This window comes from Ischnura elegans, chromosome 2 (assembly GCF_921293095.1).
Source record: "Ischnura elegans chromosome 2, ioIscEleg1.1, whole genome shotgun sequence".
Lineage (NCBI taxonomy): Eukaryota > Metazoa > Arthropoda > Insecta > Odonata > Coenagrionidae > Ischnura > Ischnura elegans.
Genome location: NC_060247.1, coordinates 48,947,505 through 48,974,020, shown reverse-complemented (window position 1 = coordinate 48,974,020; position 26,516 = coordinate 48,947,505). Strand labels below are relative to the sequence as shown.

The following is a 26,516-nucleotide window of genomic DNA, read 5'->3' as shown; positions in this document are numbered from 1 at the left end:
TGTGTTGATCGTGTGAACTCATGGTTTCAATTAGGTATGAGTAGATTCGACTTTTTTTCGATTCCGATTCCGAGTCAGAATATTTCAAATCGATTCCCGATTCTCAATTTCGGGTTCCATCGATTCTTATTCATACTAACAGGTGGAATTTGGATTTGTCTGTGGCATTGCTGTAGCACGGCAGGAACAAGTGACTTTGTACGCTGTCACGCGCATGGGTCCAAAGTTGAATACATCAACGGATGAAGTTCGACGTTAAAAAATATTTGACTTAGCCGGGATTCGAACCCGGAAAAAAGTTGGTGGTGAAAAAAAGTTGGTGGTGTAACTGGCTAACACACGTGACCAGCAATCGGGAGATCTGGCTTTCGAATCCCGGCTAAGTTGAAAATGTTTTCATGGTGTACTTCATCCATTGGTGTATTCAGCGTTGCTATAAATAAAAATTTAAGAATTGAATTGAGTAAAATAATTGAGACAATTAAGAGGCTCAAAAAGTATATTTATTGAAAATAGTGAATTAGCATTACATTAATATATCTTCTGCTTTATTAAAATATTAGACACTTCAAATGCCTCAGACATAAATTGTTAACTTAATAATGTACAGTGCAAAATGGTTCAGGCGTGTGGCGGCCTAGGCAAAAGGCGATCGATTCTCGAACTTATGCCATGCCCGAGAATGGACATTTGAAATCGACTCGTCCCTAGTATAAATTATCGCATTCACGTCGGAAAGGTGAATTTCAAGGATGCATACAGACTGGTAGAAGGTAAAAGAATTGAACTTCAATACCTTGACACTGTCGCCATTTTTAATAAAGTAGTCTAATCCTATCACTAATTTTGCTGATTTATTAGTATTTTTTATTGAGTTAATAATTTAAAACTATGCTTGAATAAAACAATTCGTTCTCGATCCCTCCGTAAAGACTTTACGCATTTTTATTTCATTTCTCTCTTTTCTACAGTGATTAATGGCCTTGCTGAGCTAAGGTTACTTGGCAATTAATCGCATACTACGGTGTTACGGGAGAAAAATCGTAGTCTTTTTCAAGCGGCCTAAAATGAAATGATAAATGATGAAACTTTGTCCTAGTTTGCAAGAGGATCTTTAAACCTTTAATCTTCTTGTGTTAGAGCAATAATGAGAAGTAGTGGGCTGCGTAAGTTTGATGTATTTTTCAAGCCGCGTTTGCACCTAATTTAATGGCATTTTTTTATAAAACAAACAAAAACGCCTAAGTTCTCGCTGTCGCAATATTTATTTTTTTCTCATAATTTGTTACTTCGTTTACTGTCATAATGCTTTACATTTTTTTATAAATAATTTTATAATCATTTTGATATAAAGCAAATTTATATTTTATGTGTGCCGAATAATCTCAAAAAGTCTTTAAATTACATGAATGTAATGATTGTGCCTCAGAAAATTTACTAGGTGTATTTTCAGAGGCACAATATAATATACACAATGTACCTCTGCTTTGGAAAAGTCTGATTTTGTTACCCTCGTTTCTCAATGTAAAAAGTAAATTGATTCTTAAAAAATAATTTTTGTGATTGGTTTAAACGTGTGAGATTGAGCGAGACAGGAACTATAATTCAGATCTGTGACCCGAGAGTTTCGAACGAATACAAAGAGATTGATTTTCAAATGGCGCTATTTGAAAACATGCATAAGCATTTATAATGGGCCTTGAAATTTTTTCTCTTTGTTTATATTATTCGTGGAACATTGTTTGCGTGTAATTTTGACACTGTAAGTTTCACCCATTCGAACGTATTTTTCCTCTAAAAATAATTTTACGTACTCACCGTAATAAACTACACCAGAGGCCTTGCTGTTTTCCTCTCGCATTTTGGAAGAAATGTCGGGCACGCAATCATTGTTTCATTAATTTCACACCATTGCAGACTAGTGTACTGGGTACTTTTGTTTTAATTGAAAAGTATAATGGGTCATCATGAAGACATTGTTTAGCGTAGACGGCAACTCATGAAGAGCAATGCACTATAGCTCGCCCCTAATGTGCAGTAAAAATGTTTCTCCTCGCTCGTAAAAGAAATTGATGCCAGGAATTACGTCTCGGCCACCTCAAGCACTTTTATCCCGTGTCGGGGCGGAATGGCGTGGGGGTTGGGGGGGAGGTGGAAAAAAAGGAGCGGTGGGAGGAGGAGTTGTGCGGGTAGTCCTCCTCGTCTCTCTTCGTATAATTCTCTCGTTCCCTCCCGTCCTTTCCCTCGTTCCATTTCCACCGCAGTTCACGCACGAGATTTGATTCTCAGCTTCCTTTTCTGCCGCATACTCGGGATGACGGAAATAATTGCTGTCCTTTATTTTTACCCGAACTACTTTCAGTGATGGAGTACGGTCTTCGCGTAAAATGAAGTACAATGCCTATTACCGTTTGAAAAGTATTTCTCGCGTTATTTATTGTAATGCTCGTGATTATCTGGCGATCTAAAATTTGTAAAATTTCTTTTTTTACTCTTATTCTGTTTTGGATTGTCATCCTTTCATCAGGAATTTTCTTGTGATTATTTTTAGCCTCTGATTTTCTGGATTATTCCATGCACTACATCGCCGTTGTGCTCGTCAATCTTCTGTTAAGTGTTCCTATCCCTCCCTTTCCTATCCTATGAATTTCTTTGTATTTTTCCGCTTATGGCGTCTTAGAGATATGCAATGATTTTTTTTTATTTTTACGTCCATTAATCCAAATATCCACACTTGTCACGGTTTGGGCTGTGAATTTGTATCAATCAGTCAGTGGTTAACCAACTGCAGCTTTATTTAATTTAAATATTCGGTTGTCTCACTCATTTCTCCCTTGTTGGTAAATATTTCATTATATCAATTTATCGTATAGGTACATGAACATAAATGTTTAAATTTATGTAATCATCTTAGTTTGACCTAATTATTGGCAAAAATGCCGTTCCTCTCACACTTGGTCGCAGACATGTTCTTTTTATGACACCTCAACATTACTAGGAGATTTTGGTTTATATCTCATTCCCAGAAAAAGATAAACTACCTGCGTAAAGACGTAGGAAATGAGATTGCGTTATGTTATATGTGTATGTTATATATTGAATGAGAGGTTTTGATTCTAAATTCTTCTTGAAAAGCACTTCGATGTTTCTATCGGAAACGAACATAGTACGGCCGATGGAAGGAAATATTGACCCATTGTCATCAAAATAATTATAATTAGCATTCAAACGTAATGCACCTCCCCTGATTTGAGAATTGCGTTTTTCCGGCAAGTTAAGTTTCGATAAATATGGATTTTAGTGCTTGTGTAACTAATATTTGTTCAGTATTGCATTCACCATAATTATAACTTATTATAACATAATTATAATTATAAAAACTAGATCGAATAATATAACGTACTAATTAATATTAATGTCTAGCTCCGACTTTAATACCATGATTCAATTTATCGCATTCAAAAATCGAATGTATGTAGCCGAGATATAATTTATCGTACTATTATCGTTTACTCTGCCCTTCTTCTCCTCCCTTGTAAATTTAATTGATGTCTGGAATTATATCTCGGCAGTCTAAAGCGCGTTTATTCCCAGTGTCGGGAATATCCCAGAAATATCAACTCACACTATTAATTTCATGAGATATTTGCTAAAGTAATCGTTCGGAATCTATTTTGCCTCACGATATTTTGCCCTTTTGATCGTTTGGTATGTCACTTTTTCTCGGTTTGACTGATCGACGATTCGTATATTACATTTGCGACAAGAATCCTTCATTAATATCTGGGTAATATTACTTCACATTATTTCTTGGTTTATGAGATAATGGATTATGTAAACAACTGGGAAGTGGAAGCAGGATCAATTTGCAGTGGAAGGAAATTGATTAGTTCAATGGAAAGTTTTAACTCACGATTTCTCCGATAACTCGCACACGAAAGCTTTAACTGCCGGAGAAGAAATTTCTTTTGTGAATAAAAGATGTAAAAAAACGTGAGAGAATGTGTACATTTATATTTTAAATTGGAATATAAAAATTTATTTGAATATTTCGCTTAGATTACTATCTGTATAATAAGTGAAATTGATAAAAACGAGGAAGTAATTGAGAGAGCTCTCTGTTTCTGGTCAGTTCTAATTTTAGCTTCGTTTTCGTTTGTAATATCTGAGGATCCGCCTGATTAATTGGGACAACCCCACGTCATTATCTTGATCCTGCCGTGCAATAACAAAAGATCATATCACTTAGAATAACTCTGACCTATAAAGGTTTACTTTCGATTAATTATTAAATGCAACCTCAAGAACTCACCTGGGCACAACTTTTTATTCTTCACTGTTATTTTATAAAATTCTACGACCGGTTTCGGTTGACACTCCATCATCAGGTCTTATACAGAGTACATACCTGAGTGTGGCATATAACACTGTATCATGGTCTTATACTATGTATACTCAGGTTTGTACTATGAATAACGCCTGATTATGGTGTAACAACGGAAACCAGTTTTAGAATTCGAAAAAGGTTATTCCGGCTTCCAGCCAGGTGGTCTCCCTCCATTCTGCCGACGTTTCGGAACACGAGTCGGGGTCCATCCTCAGGGCTACTGGTGAGTGGATGAAGTTTGCCAGCTTATATAGTCTTCAATTGGTTGTAAGGTCTAACGTGATTGGCCGGGAGGCAGCCAATATTATTTTCCTAAGTGCTGGTGTCCATACATTTATTTTGTAGTGAATACCCGGCGTCACGGTTGAGGGTGTTACTTGTCAGCCGGATCTCGATGGTTTCCTTTACCAGTCTTTCCCAGAATTTAGTCTATTATGAATGAATTAGTCCACGTTGATGGGCGTTAATACCACGAGAGGGCGTGATTTTTATTATGCTCGAACAGTGTTTGCTACGGTAAAGACCAGTGGCGGATTTTTGGGAGGCTATAATCTCCCATTGGGTCCAAACTTATCAACGAAAGTTATATTTGCCACGGTTGTAAACACATGGAATAATTTCACTGCAAGACCGGGAATCGAATACTAGAACATTTCCTTTTGGGAAGATGCTAAGACGATCAACATATATGTATATATAAACCACCGCGGAAATCATGGTAAATCTAATTTTAAGTGTCCCGGTAGCGCAGCTGGCAGAGCGTGCGAGCGGCAAACGAAACGTTCTGGGTTCGAGTCTCAGTCAGGCCGCATTTTATATTCTCTGATTTCTGGCTCATTCCATCTGCCACATCACCGTTTTCCTCGTTCTGTTGTGTGTTACTACCTATTTCTCTCCTATCCTATGAATTTATTTGCATACATGCATGAATTTGAAATTTATTTTTTATATTAGTTTGACCTAATTATTGGGAAAAAATTCTCGTTCTCTCATACTTGGTGTTAGGCATGTTCTTTTTATGACGTCTCAACGTTGCTAGTAAATTGTGGTATTAATATCCTCCTCAGAAAAAAAGTAAAACTATCTCCGTACCGGGCTCGAAGAAATAGAAAAAATGATGGCGTGATGGAGGCTATATTGGAGATGCAGTATCAAGAGCAACACTACTTTCTCGCGGCCAACCCCCGCTTGCCCCCCCCCCCCCCCGACAACTCCCACCGGATACTCTCTCCGCCCCCTCTTCGCTCGGAGCCGCGACAACTAGTTGCCCCGCATTTCTCGGCGAGCGTTTGCATTCGCCAGTGCAATGCGCACAACCTGCCCCACACTTGGAGTGAAGGGAGGATTCCTGATAGTGGTCATAATAAATGCGCGGGGAACCGACCGTCGGCTGTCTCCGCCATATTTCCTCCGCTTTGTCGCGGTGCGAAGACTCAAGGAATAGGAAACGTTGTGAAAAAATGAAATATTTGCGCAAAAAGGCAATTTATTTTTCTCTTGAGTCGGGGAAAGCATTCAATTATGTCCATGGTCCATTGTCCCGTAATTATCGGTGAGGTTTTTTGTTGAAATAATCTTTCGGGACTAATAAACAATTACGCCCTATACTTTAAAATGAAAACAAAGTCAGCAAATTAGAAAATAGTGGGATGAATTAGAAGTTAGAAGGATTTTTTTATGAGCAAAAAAATGCTCGTGGCTATATTTATAGGTAAGTGATCGCTGATATAATGATCACATCATTCGTGATTGCTGTTATTTTTATGGCGAATTGAAAGGCACGACGCGTGTATTTTTTCAGACGCTGCCATTTATTTATTTCTCAGTATTGAAAGATTCTTGTTATTGACGTGAAATAAATTGAAATAAAAACATATATGTAAATGTTTTGCTTAAAACAATTTGCGTTTCTGTTTTTATGTGTGTTAATTGTTAAAGTGATAATCATATCTAATCTGGATTCTGACCTTGGCAAATTCTAAGCCTTTATTAGCATGATATATTCTTTTAATAGTTCCATATTTGTGATATGATTTAACATATTTTATACTTGCTTTACCAGGAATATGTGCTTTTAAAATGACGAAAGAGCCTTAAAGAACGATTTGAGTTATTTGTGGACTTATTTTGGCCTACATTTGGCCTTAAAAATTAAATAATAGTATGTATTAAAGAGCCTTAAAATTAATTTTATGTGAGTACGTGAATGACTTTAAGGCCCTTTGTATCGGCGTTATGTGTTTAAAGTATCGAACTCTATTTATAATCTCACGGATGCTTATTTTAAATTGAACATTTATGAATGGCTTTTGAATATAGGTACACTCTCTTAGTCACTTTAACTAATCGTCAATATTTTTCAGTGTAGCATATCGTGAATATAATTATCATACGTTGACGGCTACGTCTTAAATTACAGTATGCGGTAGAGGAAAGCGTTGTGACATCTTACTCAACAGTGGCGGAGGGAGTTCAGGATATTATATTTGAGAGAAAATGTTCTTGTAATTTGGAATAATGGTAATAATAATGGAGTAGTAATAATGTAATTCCTTAAACTCTAGTGTCATCTACAGAAGACGCATCGTGTTTTCTCTCTTTTAGAGGCTTTCTACCACGAAACAAACGAAAAATATTTCAAAAATACAAAATTAGACACAGGTCTAATTTTTATTTCATTTGGCTTCGAATTCAAAGTGTATCTTAAAATTGTCCCTGAAAGTACCTTCTCTCCATAAATGATTTTTGAATTCGCCTGAGCTCAAAAAAGTGTGAAACATACCTTTCGGCGTGAATTTTCATTCGCATTTCCACTTTCAATTCAATCGGAATTTTCTGGCATCAAAACGATAATTTTTTTAAGTTCAGTCGGGCTCACCAAGATTTGACGCGGGTCCTCAGGTCAGTGGGACAATGCCACTGGTCCGCCGCGCCGTGTTTTGGAGTATTGGGCTTGACGAATTGCATTCATCCGAGCTGACACTTCGAGTGCATTTTCCACCTCGACCCATTTATTATTTGACTCCCTCATAGTGCTCTCCGTACTCCTTTTAAGTGTTGCACTGAGTCGTCCAGGCGCGCAACCTCTGCCGATTGCTAATCATGTTTACGTCGCCCGCGTCCCATATTCGGTTGCGGCCTAGTTATCGGCGTGTCCTGAGGTCCCTCCCGCCTCCGCCATTCAAAGCATCTTTGCATGACATATCTTTATGCGACCCCATCACTCTTATGCTGCGAAAGGTCAGGCCTCCTGGCGGCGGATGAAGAAGTAGAGTGTATCGATCATCCTTATGATTGGGAAGGGAAGGTAATAAGAGAAAGAGATTGCCGTAGAGATATATTCAGAGCCCGAAAGTATCCCCCCCGCAGAGCGAAAAATTTTGTTTCGGCCTTCATAGTTCCGTGAGGATAAAAATATCGGGTACTATTTTGGGGAAATTTCAGCAAAATTGTACGGAGATTTGGAAATTATATTTGATGGAGTCAGGGTGCCCAGGATTTTATATCAAGAGAACGCATCACTCCTCTAAACAAGCCTTTTTTCGTGGCGTATCACTCATCCAAAACTTAGCTCTCATCTTATAATGCTCAGCATTTGTGGAGGAGACATTTGCCTTTCTCATATTGGAATATTTTGCATCACTGTTTTCTCAGGTGTAAAATGCGTGCGTTTGAGATTAAAGGAAATGTTGAAAAGAGTCTATTTTATGTGCCCTGAAAATTCCATGGCGATAACTTTATTTTAAACGAGTAATAAATCATATTTAAGTCAAATATACCAATATTTCCACTTCATTTTGGTATTGTAATAGCGTTGTCAATTCGAATTGTATTGATCGATTTCGCTGTCTCGTCGCATTTAAGTTAAATCGCTATTATTGGCACTGTGCTATAAATTAACTGTGTAAATTAACTTGAAAGCTTCTATAGGATGATTTTCTTAGATTCTCATTGTTGATGTTTTTCTTGCTTGTAATTGTTTGTGTTGTAAATGTTTTCTTCAGTTGAGCCCCATTACATTTCAATAAGACCTTTCCAATTAATGGTTATAACTTATATTTTAAGAGTTAGAGGCCTGGATAGCCTATAGTCCTGGGTTATTCATTGTATTATACATTGACCCTAAGCAAATAGTAGTGTTACAGAATTCCATTCTAAATGCTAATGCATAATACAATATCTTAAGCATTTTATATTGAATTAGTGGAAAAAAAACTTTCATTTGAAAGCCTTATTCTTTATAGACAATCAAAGTTCATAAGAATACACGAGGCCATTCTAGACCAGAGTGTATGTACAATATTGAAATCCTTTGTTTTCGAAGATAAGCGTACTTTATACGCCAGCGCTCTCGCGCCAGGGTTAAAGTATGTAATGGGGTAGTTTCCTTCATCAAAGAAAACGAAAGGCATTGATTGCGATTCGTTACCCACCATTAGTGTATTCATAATATACAAATTATTTGGTTTTATAAATCCCAGTTTAGACGAATGGCAATGGCCAATTTTATCCTCATTTGAAAAAGGCCAGATTGGCGCCCATGCGATGCCACTCCACGTGACGTCACAGGGACATAGTTTCTATACGAGTAGATAGGAGTTATACATCGTCTGAGATTACCAATGCATGCATGAGGCACAGAGCTCAGGTAAGCGTCTCTTAATAATCACCTATTAAAACTGCCTATGGTCGGAGAGTTTCCTTCGTTTGATAAGGTATTAATAATCCTTATTTAAGCCAAGCGCTACCTGCCAGCAGGGTGATCTGCTATCTGCTAGCATCCTGCGTCGTATCAGCGCCCAAAGCCTCGCCCCAAGGTCACCTCATTTGCGGCAGCGGGAACCAGAACGACGTCACACGGCGTTTTCCTAGCATTCATACTTAGCCGTCGCGTTTTCGCGCGGTTGAAAATTTTCACTTTTCATTTAATCGCGAAAAATAGATATTGTCATTTAAAAATCTAAAAGGGTGAAATACGTACTCCAGGAGTAATAATCTTTCGATTTAGGCAATAAAAACATAATAGGAAACCACCCTATTCTTAGTGTGACTCCCCCTCCTAAATCCGCCCCTAGAGTTGCGAGCGTCTCTCAAGATGGAGGACGATTTTGTATCTGTGCATCGATTGGAAATCGCATTGCACACTTGTCACTTTCGCCGCCACTCTTCGGATGCACTCGCGATCGCCGGCTGACACGCGAACACGCTCCCATTCCTCTGCTGTCTCCACTTCCACTTCCCTCACTCTCACACGCCTTTCTTTCCTAGCTTTCTTCCCTGGATTGCAATCGGCAGCCCTCTTTCCTCAATAAGGTTCCATTCTTGGTCAATATAGTTTTGGTGGCCTCGTTTTTTTTTCATCTCGTTCGTACACTGAAAGTTTTACTGTCACAGATTTCATTTCGATCGTACGGTTTTTAAAAATGGCTTTGTCGTAACCATAATTTTTCTTGGGATGCATGAAAAAATTGGAATGATAACTGTAAAACTTGTTAAATTCAAAATATGAAACTTTTATTGTATTTTCGGCAAATCTCGAGAGCGATCCTGAAATTTCATCCAGAATTCAGTATATTTTTCGTCACACAATGCGATTTCAAGAAATATGTTATTGGTTCTATACAAATTCTTGTGATTTAATTTTTTTTAAACTTCTATATAAGTGCACAACAATACATATGATGATGGATTTTTAATTTATTTAATTATACTATTACAATTATCTTATCCAATGGGCTTTTTCACCTTGATGTTTATCCAGATCCCTAAAAGCTGTTGCTAGTGTCTCCTTGCATTGATATAGATATTTCTGCTAACAATGTTGGTTTAAGATTTTATTGCCTATCCTTACCTTACTATACGCTTACCGTTGTAATCAAGTGGTTTAAAAATTTAATCCAATCATTTTCTGGATTGTTGATGTTGTTAAAGATATTTTTAATTTAATCATCTTTGGTATCCAGCTGGTGACTAGCTTCATTTTGTTTATGTATCGGGTTCTCCTCATGAGGGTTACTCTTGCCCTTAGACGTAGGGGCTCGTATTTTTTTGTTTTTTTTTCCGCTATAATATTTTATTTATGTACATACATGTGCCTAGTACGTTGTGATAGTGCACTTAAGGTGTGAATAGCTTCGGGGAGACCGTGAATAACGATCTTTATCAAGTCTGTGCATTCAATTTTAATTAAAATTTAGACTTTCAGATACTTAGTAACATTTATTCTGTGATAATCTCAAACTTGTATTACTACCTTGTAGCTACTATTGTTGCTATTACGCGATTTTTTCCTCTGAATTGTGCCAAGAGTCTGTAATCTTCGACTCTTGTCTAAAATTGTTTAATTTCATGCAAAAAATATTATCATCGAGAGTAATAATAATTCAAATGTGCAAATTTTAGCCTACGCGCACGAAGGAAGTTCAATATTATTTATGCTATGTGAGAATATTACTGTATCACATTGCGTAAGAATATTCTCTCGTAATTTTTTCTCCTCAGCACAAACTAGTACTTAGTTTCTCGAATCAGCTTGCTTAATCCGTCGTTACTACCCAACTAGTCGCCCATTTAGGATCAAACAGGCGTAACTACAAAAACACCTTTTTGAGATAAAAGTAACTTAAAGGTTTTATGATAATGAATGACTGCGATCTAATAGTTTATCACTACTCTTAATTAGAAACAGTCGTGAAAAACTACTAGAAAGTGGCCAGTTTTTATTTTAAAAATTTTTTTCATTGGTTTATCTTTAAACATTGCTTTTGTAGTTACGTCTGATGATCCTTAATTTAAAGGTTTTATGATAATAAATGACTGCGATCTAATAGTTTATCACAACTCTCAATTAGAAAGAGTCGTGAAAAAAACTATTTGGGTGTAGCCAGTTATTATTTAAAAAACTTTAAATTGATTTATCTTTAAACATTGCTTTTGTAGTTACGTCTGATGATCCTTAATTTAAAGGTTTTATGATAATAAATGACTACGATCTAATAGTTTATCACAACTCTCAATTAGAAAGAGTCGTGAAAAAAACTATTTGGGTGTAGCCAGTTATTATTTAAAAAACTTTAAATTGATTTATCTTTAAACATTGCTTTTGTAGTTACGTCTGATGATCCTTAATTTAAAGGTTTTATGATAATAAATGACTACGATCTAATAGTTTATCACAACTCTCAATTAGAAAGAGTCGTGAAAAAAACTATTTGGGTGTAGCCAGTTATTATTTAAAAAACTTTAAATTGATTTATCTTTAAACATTGCTTTTGTAGTTACGTCTGATGATCCTTAATTTAAAGGTTTTATGATAATAAATGACTACGATCTAATAGTTTATCACAACTCTCAATTAGAAAGAGTCGTGAAAAAAACTATTTGGGTGTAGCCAGTTATTATTTAAAAAACTTTAAATTGATTTATCTTTAAACATTGCTTTTGTAGTTACGTCTGATGATCCTTAATTTAAAGGTTTTATGATAATAAATGACTACGATCTAATAGTTTATCACAACTCTCAATTAGAAAGAGTCGTGAAAAAAACTATTTGGGTGTAGCCAGTTATTATTTAAAAAACTTTAAATTGATTTATCTTTAAACATTGCTTTTGTAGTTACGTCTGATTGATCCTTAATGGACGCAGTAGTGTTCTATCTTTCCGGTAGCTGCTTACACGACAAAATACGGGCTTGGGCTGGGCTTTCTCCTCTCAGAGACCCACAGGAAAGGAGCATTATTCTCTCCGGCTCTCCCTTCCCGACTTACCTACTACCTCCCGCTCATCTCACAGCCTCGCGCGACGTGGGGCGACAGATCGCCAGTCGTTTCGCAACCGCATCGCGCCGATATCGTCCTCGCGTCCCCACTCATCCTCATTCCGCGGATGAACGTCTTCGCCGCCTCGGACGCCGACCGATCCTTCCCAGAAGCCAGCTGGGGGGGGGGGACGCGACACTCCCCACGAGAGACCGCGTCGAAAAACCCCGACCGAGTCGTCGCGCGCCTGTTTCATAACGCGGCACGGGCAATTGACCTCCATTTATTCCACGCCGTCATAATATTAGTGCTATCGTTTTTCTATCGCGGCGTGCCCCCGAAGCTTTTCATATTTTTTTTATTTCCCAGCTGCATTCGTTATCTTATTAGCTCTCGTATCTCGCGCGGGCTCTTGAATTGTCGCCGTATATAGAACGCGGTCTCACGTCAGATTTCGTTAGTTGTGGCTTTGGGAGCTTCTTTTGTTGTTCCGTCAACGGTCGCCGTAACTTTTCACTCTGTTTTTTTTTGACGTGTAATTTTCGTTTTTGGAGGAGCGGCTTAATTTGTGCGTGTGGATGATCCTGAAGGATTCGGTGGGTTTACTTGGCGCTAGCTATGCCAGAGAGTTATCGAGTTTGGATGAATGAATCCTCACGGCCGGGATGAAGACCCTGAAATTTGGAACAGGTACAGGATCTACTGTTATTATAATTAGCTGACTGCTCCCGTTTGCGGTAAGTGGGTGTCTTCCTAATAAGTTCAACCGATTAAGGCGTGATATTGTGGAAGTTCGACATATGAAATAATAGGTAGTCGCACTGTTTTGCAAGTCAAGTATTAATGATTTTTGGAATCTCACTTGAAAATCCAGGTAGATTTTGGCCTGATATGCTATGCTAGCATTCAAAATAAGTGCAACCGATTCAGGTTTGATGTAGTGAAAGATCGACGTATTGAAATAAAAGGAAGTAATACTTAACGGAATTTCACTGACAAATCCAGGTATACATTCCTACCTACAGGTGGTAATCCAGGTAATACTTGTGGAGAAGTGCAACTTCGTTTTATTTCATTTTGGGTATCCTCCTAATTACGTTAATAGTAGTAGTAATATTAAAATGGCAGAATGGTATCACTCACCATTTTTTTAACTTGTGTCGAACGTGATGGTTAGTTGAGTTTTGAAAACTAGTTAGATCCATATTTTTCGGTCTTTCGATTCGTTACCTACTTCTCGAGCCATTCACGAAAAAAATCAAGAGCCTTAGCCCTTTCGAAGAGTAGTTGGTGACGTCACGAACTCATGCCACGCTTCTCAGCTACCCCTCGGCCTAGTGGTTGGCCTCACGTGTTTATTTGTTTGTTACCATTTTGTGAGCGATGCCTTCCAAAAACAAATGCCTGTCTCTCAGCGAGTTAATGGACCAGAACTCCAACGACGTCGCTAATTCATGATGAAAGGGCAGTAACTTTTGCTTTTCTTTTCTTATTGAGTGGGAAAAAAATTCTTTCGTAGTAACGTTCATTTCTCATCTTCCGTATTCTATTAATAAATTATTAATTTGGGGCCGAGTGAACGACCCCATTTTTAGCTTAATGAACCGTAGAAATCACTGTTCAAATTTTCTATGGTTCTAGGCCAATGAATGGGCATTGATTATGAGTAGCTTAAAGAAATATTTTTAAGATGAAGTTCCTTATGGATTCAAAAAAGATATGGCAATGAAGTTAATCCTCGGGTACGCTTGTTTTTATCCACTAATTTCGATCTGTGTGTGAGTTTATGAGGTTCTTGTTTGTTATTTGCGTGTATTATTTTCCTCTTGTGTTAAATTAAAGTGATAGACCTCAGGTTATCCTCGAAATAAGTATTTGCCATTCCATCGATCCATCAAAAGTAGTATCTCGCTAATATGTAATTTTAATTACATATTTTAATGAATAATTATACGCATTGCTCTAAGGACGTAGATATAAAACTAAGCGAGGTCAAAAAAGCTAGCTAGCTCCTGTGCGTATCGCTTATTGTTTGTTGTATAAATGTCTCTGTTTCAACATGTCCGACATGTATATATTAACAGAGCAAATTAATTTGTTTTAGTAACAATTTCAGTCAAACATATCCTGCTAAAGTCTTATGGAATTCCGTCATTTGTATTTTTATTTTCTTCGTGTATCAATAAGTACGATAGCACGACAGTGGAAGGATACCAATGAAAGCCAATCCAGCTATTGGTATAAAAGTCTTCTTGTAAATCTGTTAATGTATTAACATCAATTGAGGCTATCGTAATGCCTGATTTAGGTTCCATCAAATATTTATGTCAATAGATATTGGTTTGGTATTGACATTCAAATACAGTTGAGCTCTCCCATTATTTTTAATACGTATATTTTGAGGTTAATAAATCTGTTTACATTGTGTGGCATTGTACGAAAGATTGAAGAGTTGTAGAAAATTAAGAAATAAGTTTAATCTTATTTTCAAGAAAGTCGTTAGATTTTTCTGATTAAAAAAATTTCGCAATTTTGTCACATCAATGAGCCGTTTTATCAATTAGATAAAGAGGAAATTCCTCGAATCATCCCGTTTGTATGCATGTTAATTTTGTCGAGAAAGTAGGTTTTCTTTTATTTCAAGTACACTGCAAATATTATTTTACATATAAAAGCGTTGAAACAAATATGAACATTTAAAGTTAGAAAGGGTAGCTAGAAGAATTGAAAGAAGAAGCGTTCTCACTGCTGTGCCGTCACTTTAAAAGTGATAGCGATCAGATTGAGATGTGTCTTATGCGTTTGCGACAATGCGTAGGAGCGGCCGCCCGTAGCGAATGTGGGTCATGCGAATATCGTTGGCAAAAGGGGAAATTTCATTGTTGCGAAAGGGAAGACGTTCGTCATGACCTCATAGTGAGAATCAGCTTGTTGAGAGTAGTTACAGACACGCGAAAGTCCCTTTCAAACCGCAGGCAGATTTGGCGATCAGTTTATTTTTAAAAAATCACGAATATACCGTCTGCAAATCAATCTTAGCTCTTAATGAAATAAATTTCGTGGCATAGCTTTCGCTTAGGCATTCAAGTAAATCAATTCAGCATTCCAAAAGTCGATCTTCACTATTTGAATTTGGAGTTATTTCGAAAGTTAAGTTTGGGGTGGAAAAAAATAATGCATTGAGAAATTTCTGCATAAGATTTGCCTTTTACATTGATAATCAGGTAGCTATCGTGATCGACTTAAAAGTTTTGGAATGTCCAGTTTACAATCCCTCGGAATGGGTGGATATGAGAATTTTTTCATGTTTGGAATTCCAAATTAACGTTTGAATTTTTCTCATAAACGTTTTGGCGTAACAGTTACATGATTACTTCCAATTAAAATCGCGTTGGAATTTTGGCACGATGATCGATGTAAATAGTTTTTCCCAGTTTGATCCTTCTCAGTTGACTCGTCAGGCGGCAAAGGGGATGTTGCTCTTAATAATCCTGACGAAATCGGCATTCCGAATAATTAATATAAATTATTCGGATGACCAAAAACTAACCACGATAAAAAATGAGCAGCGAATATCTACGAAACACATCGTAATTTAATTTTATCCATTCAACCCGAAGGTTAGTTTGGTGATAGTTAGAGCTCGCCTCAGTCTAAGCCACAGGCGTAATTATTTCACTCATTCAGGTTGAGTTGTGGGGACGTCCCTTTCATTTGACCTCCTCCCACTTGGAGAACATATTTTGGGGGCTGTCAGATTGGCTTCACTCGCGATTTGAACCCTAGACCCCTCGATCAGCGGCATGGACTCCCATGCTCCCCAAACCTCTTTGAAAGAATTACTGTCCTGGATTTGGCTGAAGGGAAAGACTATACTGGGTGGGGAAAAATTATGTCATGAAATTTTAAACCCTGGATAGCTGATGCCAGCGGGAACCAAAATTACCAATGATGTTTACATCGAAAATGCACTATTTTTAAATTACGGAAACTTTGAGCCTAGCGCTGCGTTTGGCCGCGAGTTTTCCCTTGCCGGATTCTATGGGAAAAGGCAAATGCAGTCAAAGCATTCTGAGCCGTGCTTCACTCTACGCTATCTGTGGAGCAGCTAGGTGGGTGGTGAAATATTTCGCCAAAGTAAATGGCCTCTGGTAGTAGGGACCTAACATTGGTGGTGGCAAATGGGCCCAAACAAAAATAAGGGAATGTTTGTCCGCGAGCGGTGTGCATTGTTTTGCGAGAGCTCTTGTCGATTGTTTGGGCGTGAGAAGAGCTGCTCCCGGGAGTCGACCAAAGGTACCTTTTTCGACTACCGCTCCCTTCTACAGCCAAGGTAACAATCCTCCATCCCTGTTTCTAACCTCGTCTTTTCCCCGAGTCTTTTAGTTGGTTTCCTGGCTACCACAGTTCAGTTCGGAAAGGTCATTTTTTGTAAATCGACCGTTTCTTTTGTTATTAAATTATTTGATACTCGTGTTCAACCGTGCCTTTTTACTTTTTTTCTGTGCTTTACACTCCTTCGCATACCTCCGGGCCTCAAAGTGCGTTTTTATGTGGTTTAAAAAGTGGTGCGTGTTCGACCTAAATATCATCGTTAAATTGGTTCCTACTGTCATCAGCTATCCTGGGTTAAAATGTCTTGACATTATTTTTTCCACGTTGCGTAGTTTTACGTTTCAAGGTCACCAGCCTTATTAGAACTTGCCCATAACATTGTAGGAGCCCTAACGTTTGTATTATTCATTTAAAAAATTTATTTTAATCGCTCTTTTTGGGCTTTCATAGGTCGTAAATAGATGCCCTGATCTGTGTCCACCTCTTCCACATCCGTGGCATCTACGATAGTATGTGCGCTGCCTCCACAGTGCCTTCACCTCTCTCGGCGTCCTTTCACCCTTTTTCCGTGACTCGCGTCACATATCTGGGCGAAATACAGACCTCGGACGCGCATATATATGCAACACGTGTGGAGGTCCCCGGCTATGCTCGAATCGATTGAATGCAAAGGTGTTTGTTTCTGGACTCGGGAAGTCGGTTGGGGAGTGGAGGTTGGAATATTTTTCGCTTGCTAATAATGCCCTCCCGCCTCGACGCCGTCGTTCAACAGGTCTTCCCGAGATGATTCGCTCCATAAGCGAAACAGAAGCCATGTGTCTTCTTCGATCGTATGCGTAAACAGATACGCCCCCTTTACATACACTTCGCCAGAGACGCAGTTTGTCCGAAAATCAAACCAGACCATTGGCGTCATTCTCTTTATTTTGAACTGGACTTTCGAGCTGCGCATGCGCAGTGCGACATATGCGTGCCAATAGTGATGCAGGGCAAGTTATTCACGATTCCTCAAGAAAAAGTCATGAGGCGGAGTAAGTATGTACTAGATTGCGCATATTGGCTTCGCAGAAGCCGAAGCCAGTATTGTGACCCATACTCCCTCATTGGTATAATAATTGGAAACAGCGAAGTAAATATTTGTCTACAGATACTATTGAAAATCATGATACTTTCATCTCTTCGAGTGTATTAAATTCAATGGAAGTAAAATTTTCAATAAAAATCTTAAAGAATTACAGAAGTAAAGAATGAATTACATGGATGGTTACTGGAGAAAATTAAAAATTTTGAACGGGTTCTGCTCAATGTATTTGGTGAGAATGGCTGTGCTTCATTACTGGACACGTACGCAAAAGCACGAAGTATAAAGGACCTTCAATTCCACGTTTAATGTTTTAATTAATATTTAATGTTTTTACTTCTGTTCTGAGGTTAAACCCTTAAGTCACAAAAAAGACTGTGTTTTTCTACTATCTCTTCTTTCTTTCGAAATAAATTGGCTTGCTTTTTTTCATGAGTTTATTGTTTGTCTGAGATCCTGACCCATTGCCCTTCAAAGATAAATGACGTATCACCGCTATCTGGATATTTGAATTCCAGATATTCTCGAGATTAAGTTGAATTTCCTCCAGATTAAAGGTACAACTCTGAAACCTTTGGAAGTACGAAACTCTGAATCTATTCTTACTTTGGACTCATTATCTTTTATACTGATTACGTTGGCTAAAATTATCTTATCACTGGAGCCGGATGTGGAAGTGCGTACGTATAACTTCACGTTTCAAATAGTGATGAATGCCCACCATAGAGGCGTTAGTATCGCAGTGATACGCTTACGTCCCTTTCAACTAACCATGGCTTAATCACCTTCCTTCTCACATGAGATCTCTCTTTATGTCCCCTCAATTTCTCCAGTTGGTGTCCCTAGTGTCCTGCCTCTTGCCATTTGGCTTGTTTCAGCTCTGTACAGTCGGTAAGCAATATAATCTGTTGATCGCAAGAATGACTTTCGAAATGTAACTATGGCCTAGTGTTGCATCACTGAAACTGATTTTATCAGCTAGTAACGGCGGATTAAGTGCGTTGGTTTATGAGGTTCATTGTTTTCCGCGGCGCCTTGGTGGCATACAGTATACCTCAGCATTCATTTGTCTGAAGTCTCATGTGCGTAGACAAGTGACTTTTAGATATTAATCAGTTATTTTTTTAATTGTTTATAATGTAGTGAAAATAAATATTTCATGGAAGAGCCACCTTTAAGTTGGTCATCTTTCAATTTTTCCAGAAATCCACGGGGAGGCACCCTCCCCCCAAAATCTGGTGAAACAAAACATTTCATTGGAGAGCCGCCATAGCGTTTGACATTTTTCAATTTTTTCCAGAAAAAAAAAACGCTCCGAACCACCTACCTTAATCAGCCAGTGCCAAAAAATTAATGGATATACTCTCTCAAACTGATGGGTGTGGAGATACTTTTCCTCCTACGCGCGAGTAATGACTGTTTTAAAAACAGCTGATTCCTAATACTAACATAAAATTCACTCTCGTCCTTTCCCTGCCCCCATTCCTTTGCCCCACTGCCTCATTCTTTGCGGGCGATTTCCCAACCCTCCACCTTCGCCGAAGCATGCTCGCTTGCAGAAAAATGCGTTGATGTAAAATTCAAGAAATCCCAAGCTCAACTATCTAATTGATTGGTCCTGTCTATCTCACTTATTTACTCTGTCAAATACGACTATGAACATTTAGTAAGTGCGAGTATTTGGAAAGAAGATATTTGAGACATTTTACGCAGGCTTATATTTTGGGTCGCTATAGGCCTGGATTTAATCCAGAGATATTTTTTTAGGGCTTACTACCATTGCTTTTTTTAAGTAATTTAGAAATTTCTTTATTTTATTCTTGAATACATTAAAGAATTCAGTCATAAAAATAAATTTAGACTAATTAACTTTCATAGATAGTACATCTGCGGACATTCGTAAAAGAATTTTCGCGAAATAGTTACCTAGGTGATGTTCAGCAGGCTCAGTAGAAAATTCCCCGTTTCGTCGCCTGGGCCATTCTCTCCTTCATCTCTTGTAATCTGGCCCCATGTTTAAAAAAGTGTAACTATGAACTGTAAACAATATCTTTGAATGTATTCTATATCTCTTTCCCCTCCAAACTTCTTTGAATGGTGCTGTTTGGTTTCATCTCAGTGGACTCCGCGGGGATAGTGCTTGGATGGTCACTTCAGTTCAAATTATTTTTAGGGTGTTATAATATTGGTTTTAGGATAGCAATATTATTACAGTGAAAGCGCATTTCAAGATCAATAATGATTCGATTTTAACTATATTTCCAATGAGTCCATGAAGTTTTGATGACGAAATTAAGGTAAAAAATAAATTTCACGTGTCATAAAACCTAATAATCAAAGTAGACTTTCTCCTCGGCGAAAGCAGCATTCAGCGAGGCGTTTTTGCGCATAAATTTCAAAGCTTTAATATACTCGTGGCAATGCTCGTGGGTTTAGCGTTGTGTCTCTTTTATTCGTCCAGAGAGAATTGCGTTGTACGAAAAAAATATTTTGCCCTCCTGCCCCTGGCCTTGGACTTTAATGACTCTTCATCTCAGCGAATTTCGGCGACTTTCTACCAACCGAATGTATTTGCACGCTGTATTTTTATCCCTGGGACTCATTCCTACCTGTGGCTTCTGCTCAGCGTAAACATCCATTTTCTCCAGTGGAGCGTGCTAGCGAATAATGTGGAGAGCATTTTTTTTTTAGAAGGAAGCCGATTCCATTCTCTGTAAAATCACCTTGTTAACTGGCGGAATAAAGTCACTTTCCTAATTAATTTCCCATGTCTGGTAGCATATTCTGCATTTCCGCTTAATTTCACACGAAGCGAGTAATTTTATTATAAGTTTTGGCTTTTGGCTCCTGTTTGACCTTTCAGTTTTGTGCAAACGAGCATTCACGAAGTTTTCCATTTGGTTGAGGTTAATCAATTTTCGTGTCTCTAAAGTATCGGCAGTGCTAAATTTATTTCCTCGTCGTTGTCGTTTCCTTTTCTTGCATTTCGATACTCTTTTGCATCTGCCATTTAATGATGTGGTTCACGTATATTTATACCACGAATATTACAAAATAGGATCCTTGAGATGGCTTCTAAATGTGTTGTCACCCACCGCGCATTTAAATGGGTTTACAAAAGTCGCCACTCGCGTCGTTGACGGACAAAGTGATTCGATTTTCACGGGAAAAAGTATAATTAGGGGTTTTAACCGAAGTTCATGCACATGATGATGTGATCTATCAAATTCAATTCTTTTTAATGCTATTCCTCGCAGTTAAAAAAATTAGACTGCAAAATTTTGGAAAAAATTTATCCCATTACACTTGCCACCGCACCGCGGACATTTCTGAAAACCGATTAAAATGCGATTGAAGTGGCAACAGAAATAAGTCCTTTAGGAGATGACATTGGGTTTCATCTATGCAGTCCCCTTGATTTTTACATTCTTCGAGGCAGACGTTTTTCTTAGTAGTACGGTATGCCCCTTCAGATGAGGTGTGAGAGATTTTTGTATTGGCGGCTATTTACACCTCTCATGAACTCAATTTAGATTTAACAGCTTGGGTGAGATTGCGCAATCGTATTGTTGATACTCGCTTTCATGTAATGAAGCTCAAAGAATAATTGTGTTAGACATTTATAATTGCACATTTTCGTCCGCTCTTAAAAATCCAGAGTATTAAAAAAAGTCGAGACGGCTGGATACCCAAGATAAAGCGTTTTCATAGTAACTGCAAAGTGCATTCAAAAAAATGTTTGCGTTGCCATTTATCAGTAACTATGGAGTTGAGACCCAATGTTTATAGGACCAAAAATGGTTAAAATTGTCTCCCCTACCGCCTAATGAAGTATTGCATATTTCTCCTGAAACACCCTCAATGGCCATGGAATATCGAGGAGAATTTCACGAAATGGGCTATTTCACATTTCTGCAATGTCGTTTATATTAAAATTTGGAAAAATGAGAGACTTTTCACATCTATCGATCTTTCGCCTACTTCTCATTTTATATGCAGCGAAAAGTCGACCTCAACCTCATTGTGGATAAGTTGATGACGACACGAAGTCTTGCCGAGTGGGGCATTGCTCTCCAGCCTCTCCTTCTTCCCTCACACCTGATTAGTTTAGTTCGTGTTTTAATTTATTCACCGATGGAATAGTTTTCCCTGAACGAGTTAATGAACACGAAATCTAATGATGTTACTAAATCATGAAAAGAAGCGACTGCTTTCATGTTTTGTTGTTTTATGAGATAATGGCTGGAGTAGCATTTTATTTTCATCCTGATGTGTCCTTCCCTTCCAACTTTCGAAATCTGCGAACGTATTGCAATTTTGGCGCCGAGAGAATGATCAAATTTCCGCAGTGGCACGTGGCACGGTAATTTTTGAATAAAATGTACAATTATTTAATTTTATAATCTTTATTTTTACCATTTTTAAATAAAAATTTTCAATTATAAACGGAATTCTGTATTCGAATTTTTCCGTAGAAATAAATGTATTTGAGTGTACCTACTATTTTTATTTTCCATGTTAAAGGGCCACTGGCGGCATTTAAAATTGACAATTGTTTTACCATTTATTAATTACAATGCAACCAAAATCTAATGCTAACTTTTATGACTGAGAAGAGTATATGTTCTCTATTCCGATGTCATAATGGGTAGGTAACGATAGACTCGCTGTCGCAAGAGTCCCTGGCGTGATTGTCTGTTGTGGTTCACGTGGATTAGCCATCCTCGGGGGAGGGGGGATACGCTCACGTGTTTGCGAGCCTTGCGCCAAAAACTCTTGCGCGGTTTCCTACTGCTCTTCATCACGTTTTGAGGAGCCAAAACATTGTCAGATATAAGGGTGGGGCGAAAAATATCAGAATTATATTTCCACCGGGAATCCCGAATTTCGAAAATTCGCATTTCCATTGCATAAATATATTTTATTTGTATAACAAAAGCGCCATTGCACTGAAATTTTTCAGTTTATGATAAAAAAATCAGCAAAACAATTTTATTTTCGGATTTTATCTTCATATCGCGTAAGATGTTTAAATTTTTTTATAAAAGATGGTGAATTATTCGGATTTTTCAAATCTTTTCTTTTAAACCCCAATTTTTTTCTGATGCCATGGAGAAAAACAGTTGTTTCTTGTACGAATAGACGAGGCCTCGTTATTCAAATATTATCATCGGATGGTGTTAATACGTTAACTTGTAAGAAATAAATTATATTACAATGTTTAATAAAATATAACTTATTTAAATAGTAACTGCATTTTTTATTAGAATATTTCATTGAATCTCGCGTTAAAATTGGGTCGAAAGAAATGCGGTGAACAATTGCCGTATTATTCCACTGGTAGGTTTTTACTCTGATCTTCAGTGTACTGTAGAGCTGCTACTTAGTTTGAACAATTTCATTACTGATTCCTTTCAATATATGACCACCGTGCAATCGTACGGAGCGCCCTCACAGATCTGCGTGCCACTTAGGGCGCTTCATTAATTCGTCTCCTCGTACCCGGTATTCCGACCCAAGGCTTTCCCGTTATATTGATCGCTGTTATGGACGGATACTCCTGTCTTCTCGCCTCTAATGTTGCAATATTTTCTGGCCTCCTCCTTTCATTCATTTACTTAGTGGCAGTGAATGTGCCGAATAGTAAATGTGAACAAAAGTTAGTCATGAGGAAACGAGGTTATGCAGATGTCTCGGTGATATAAGTAGTATCTGCGTCTTTTCCGCTGGCGTTCTCTTTTTAGGAAACGATTGCGTGATTAGCAGCACGAAATTATAATGCATTATCAATGAAATTATGATGTGATATTCCCTGAACTGATGTCGAGAGATCGTTGAAAAATAATTGATGAAGACTCAAACTACCACCTAACTCAAATCTGATTCCTAATCAGGTGTTTTTATTCCCTATCATGAATGTTTTTCATGCTTGTTTTTCTACGTAGTTGTCATCCTTATCTTTCTAAAACTAATGAGTTCTTCATGTGTTTGTAAAAAAAAGATTTAGTTGACTTTTTCAAAGTTTTATGTGAATAGAATGATGTAAAAATTCCCTGGCTATTCTTCAAATTTTCTTGTAAAATTTTGGTGAAGTATTCTACTACTACTCTACCCCTGAAACGTTTCTCCATGTGAAGGAAGGAGAAAGTTTTACGATGATTATTGTTTAAATTATGAAATGGTTTCAAAAGATTTTTACTATATGATTATTACAGTTTTGGTGGTTGACATTTTGATCACAACCCTTTAATATTATTCTTTTCGATTTAGAATAATTGTCGTATGGAAAAGTCACCTTGTGATTCTGGTCGGGGTTTTCTCCAAACAATCGGGAGTTACAGGTTAAAGTAAATGAACCAATCTCTTGAACGCCATACCACTACAATGTTATTTTACCTGACATTGGTCCAGTTTTAATAGTTTTAATATCCCTTATAATTTATTGGAACAATAAAATAGTGAATACTGCAACCCTGCCCTGCCTCCATCCTTTCCAAAATGAACTCATTTAACAGAAAATTATCTCTCTCGGCAAGACTTGCATTTAACTTTCAATTGTTCATTTGATAATTACGAAATGGAGGACTGAGTCGCAAAAATATATAACCCATGAAGGGAAAAACACAGTACAAATAAGAGACACACGATTTTAAAAAAATTTTATAGTTGGGAACAAGAGAAACATTATATGATAAAATAATATTTTTGGGAACAAGAGTAACTTTAAATAATACCATTAAGAAGGGCTTCCATTTATCTAGCATTGCGTTCCTGAGTTTGGAATAGCAATGGGAGTCTTGGATGTTTTGTCACAATAGGGCATTGGACGACGATGCCACTTTCACTATCGTTATCCTAATAAAAAAAGCGAGTTAAGAGCATTCTTTGCGGAAGCAATTTCGATTCTGGCGCACCCGTATCACGTCCCATCCCATGGTTTTATCGCCTGTTTTATGCTTATTCTATCACGAACGGGCGAGTGAGGCAGCTCCATTTTTTTTAATCAGCGTGGAGCAATTACGGAGGGACATGAGACCATCTTCCGCGAAAGCCAGCCAACCCAAAGCCTGTTGCCCCCCTTTCCGTCTCAACCCACCCTCTCGATAATGACGCCTGTATTGAAGACTGTTGGTATTCGCAGGGGCTTTATTGCCCCCTCCCTTCCCCCACGTCCAGCTCCCGAAGCAGGAATTTCTTCGGTCGTTGAATTTTTTCGGATCCATCACTTCTTCCATCATGCCGAGTCGTTGGCTTATTTGGAGAGGCGACGGAAGGTCGGGGTTCTTTGCGTACTCTAAACCAAATCACTGCGGTTTCTCTTTTTTCCGGTCCGGTATGATTGTGTTTGAGTGATTTATTCGTGTTCTTTTAGGCATGAATATACGCGCTGCGGTCGGAATTCGTCGATTTTCGTCTTTTTATCGTATGTTTTTCACTTTCTCCAGTACAAGGCGGAATTAATGTTGACTTTCATCGTATATTTAATGCTATACGTCTTCTATATTTACTTTTTTATGGGATGTGTTTATATTATAACACAGTTGAGGAAAATGCGGAGAAAACTAGTATTTGCAGAAGAAGAACGTCAACAAAATGTTCTGCTTTTTTGTTATTCAGTGCATTGCACTGGGAAATAGAGTGTAATATTTTGGAGCCTGCTGCGTGGGCGGCAATGAAATATACATTAATTACCATGAGATAAAGATTTCCCTGGACCGGTTATTGAACTACCGACCTGTGGCTCTTCAGGTCATATAGCATACCACTACGCTATCCACGCTCCTGAATATCTATGGCAATTATACTTATGGTATTAGACGGTAGGTCCTATTTTTCTCATAACAATTCCTGTACTGTATTCCGCCGCTGTTCATGCGGCAGGCTTCGAAATATTACTCTCCATTTCCTAGTTCAATACATTGGATAACACAAAATCAGAACATTGAGCTGACATTATTCTTATTCTTCATCTACAAAAACTCTATTTCGCGCAGGTTTGAGCTCTCGACTGGACTTGACAATTTCTTCATGGCAATTTATTTATTGGCAATGGAGGTATAGAAGAGACTTCTTGGTTCTTTTAAGAGTGATGATGTAAATTATAAAGGATGACATCCGGAGTTGATGATATAAATATACAATTATTAAATAAAGTCAGGGTTTTATCAATTTTTCTTCGTTAAGAACATTCCTTCGATATTTTTATACTGAGCTGATGAAATTTATATGGTATGGTTTGGTATTTGGAGGAGGCGACCGACAGCTGAGGTCATTTGCGCCATGAGGGAAGGGTGTGGAAGGAAGGGTGGAGAGAAACCCGGCGTCGGCGTTAGCCTGCTCTTAACGAAAGGCGCCAAGGGGACCACGGCTTGTTGCGCTTGAATTGTCCTCCACACAACATTCAAGCAGGGATCGGGCAGTCTCTGAAAATTCTCTGCCACTGCCGGGATTTGAACCCGAGCCCACCGGGTGGGAAGCGAACACACTAGCCACCACACCAAACCGATCCCCGGAATAAATATGAATAGGCGGAAATAGATGAGATAAAAATAACTTTTCTGTGCGTGCCCTTTTCCTTTACATTCTCACGTCTGATGTAATACACTCAGGTGAAGTAAAGTAACCGTTTTTACCACATGGTTAATTATTATATATTTTTTCCGCAAGATTCTTAATATAATTTCTCCTTTCTTTTTATTTCCACTTGCATTTAGGTTCTTGAGCGATTCAGTGGATGATCGACGCTCGCATCTTTAATGTGGCAGACACTTCCCTCTTTGTCCTCTCTATTTCATCCGCACTCCACGCGATGCTAATATGGCCCTTGAGGATCGTAGGTTTCTGCTGATAAGTCATTTCCAGGGCCGTCCTGTGAATTCTGTTTGCTGCGAAATTGGATGAGAACCCTATGCCTAATCTCCTGCTCTAATCGAACGTCTTGGCGAAGGCAATTTG

The 26,516-nt window shown here is 38.0% G+C and overlaps 1 protein-coding gene across 2 annotated transcripts in view; it reads left to right on the top strand.

Moving 5' to 3' along the window:
• The window catches only part of LOC124153695 (solute carrier organic anion transporter family member 74D), a 345,215-nt gene that overhangs the window by 191,305 nt on the left and 127,394 nt on the right, over nucleotides 1-26,516 (top strand). Inside the window, exon 1 of one of the 2 annotated variants that reach the window (XM_046527010.1) lies at nucleotides 12,617-12,835. The exons of the other annotated variant lie outside the window; for it this stretch is intronic. Coding sequence (XP_046382966.1) covers nucleotides 12,792-12,835 — 44 coding nt within the window. The 5' untranslated portion in view covers nucleotides 12,617-12,791. Of the gene's footprint in view, nucleotides 1-12,616; nucleotides 12,836-26,516 lie in introns of those variants that run through there. 2 annotated transcript variants of the gene reach the window in all.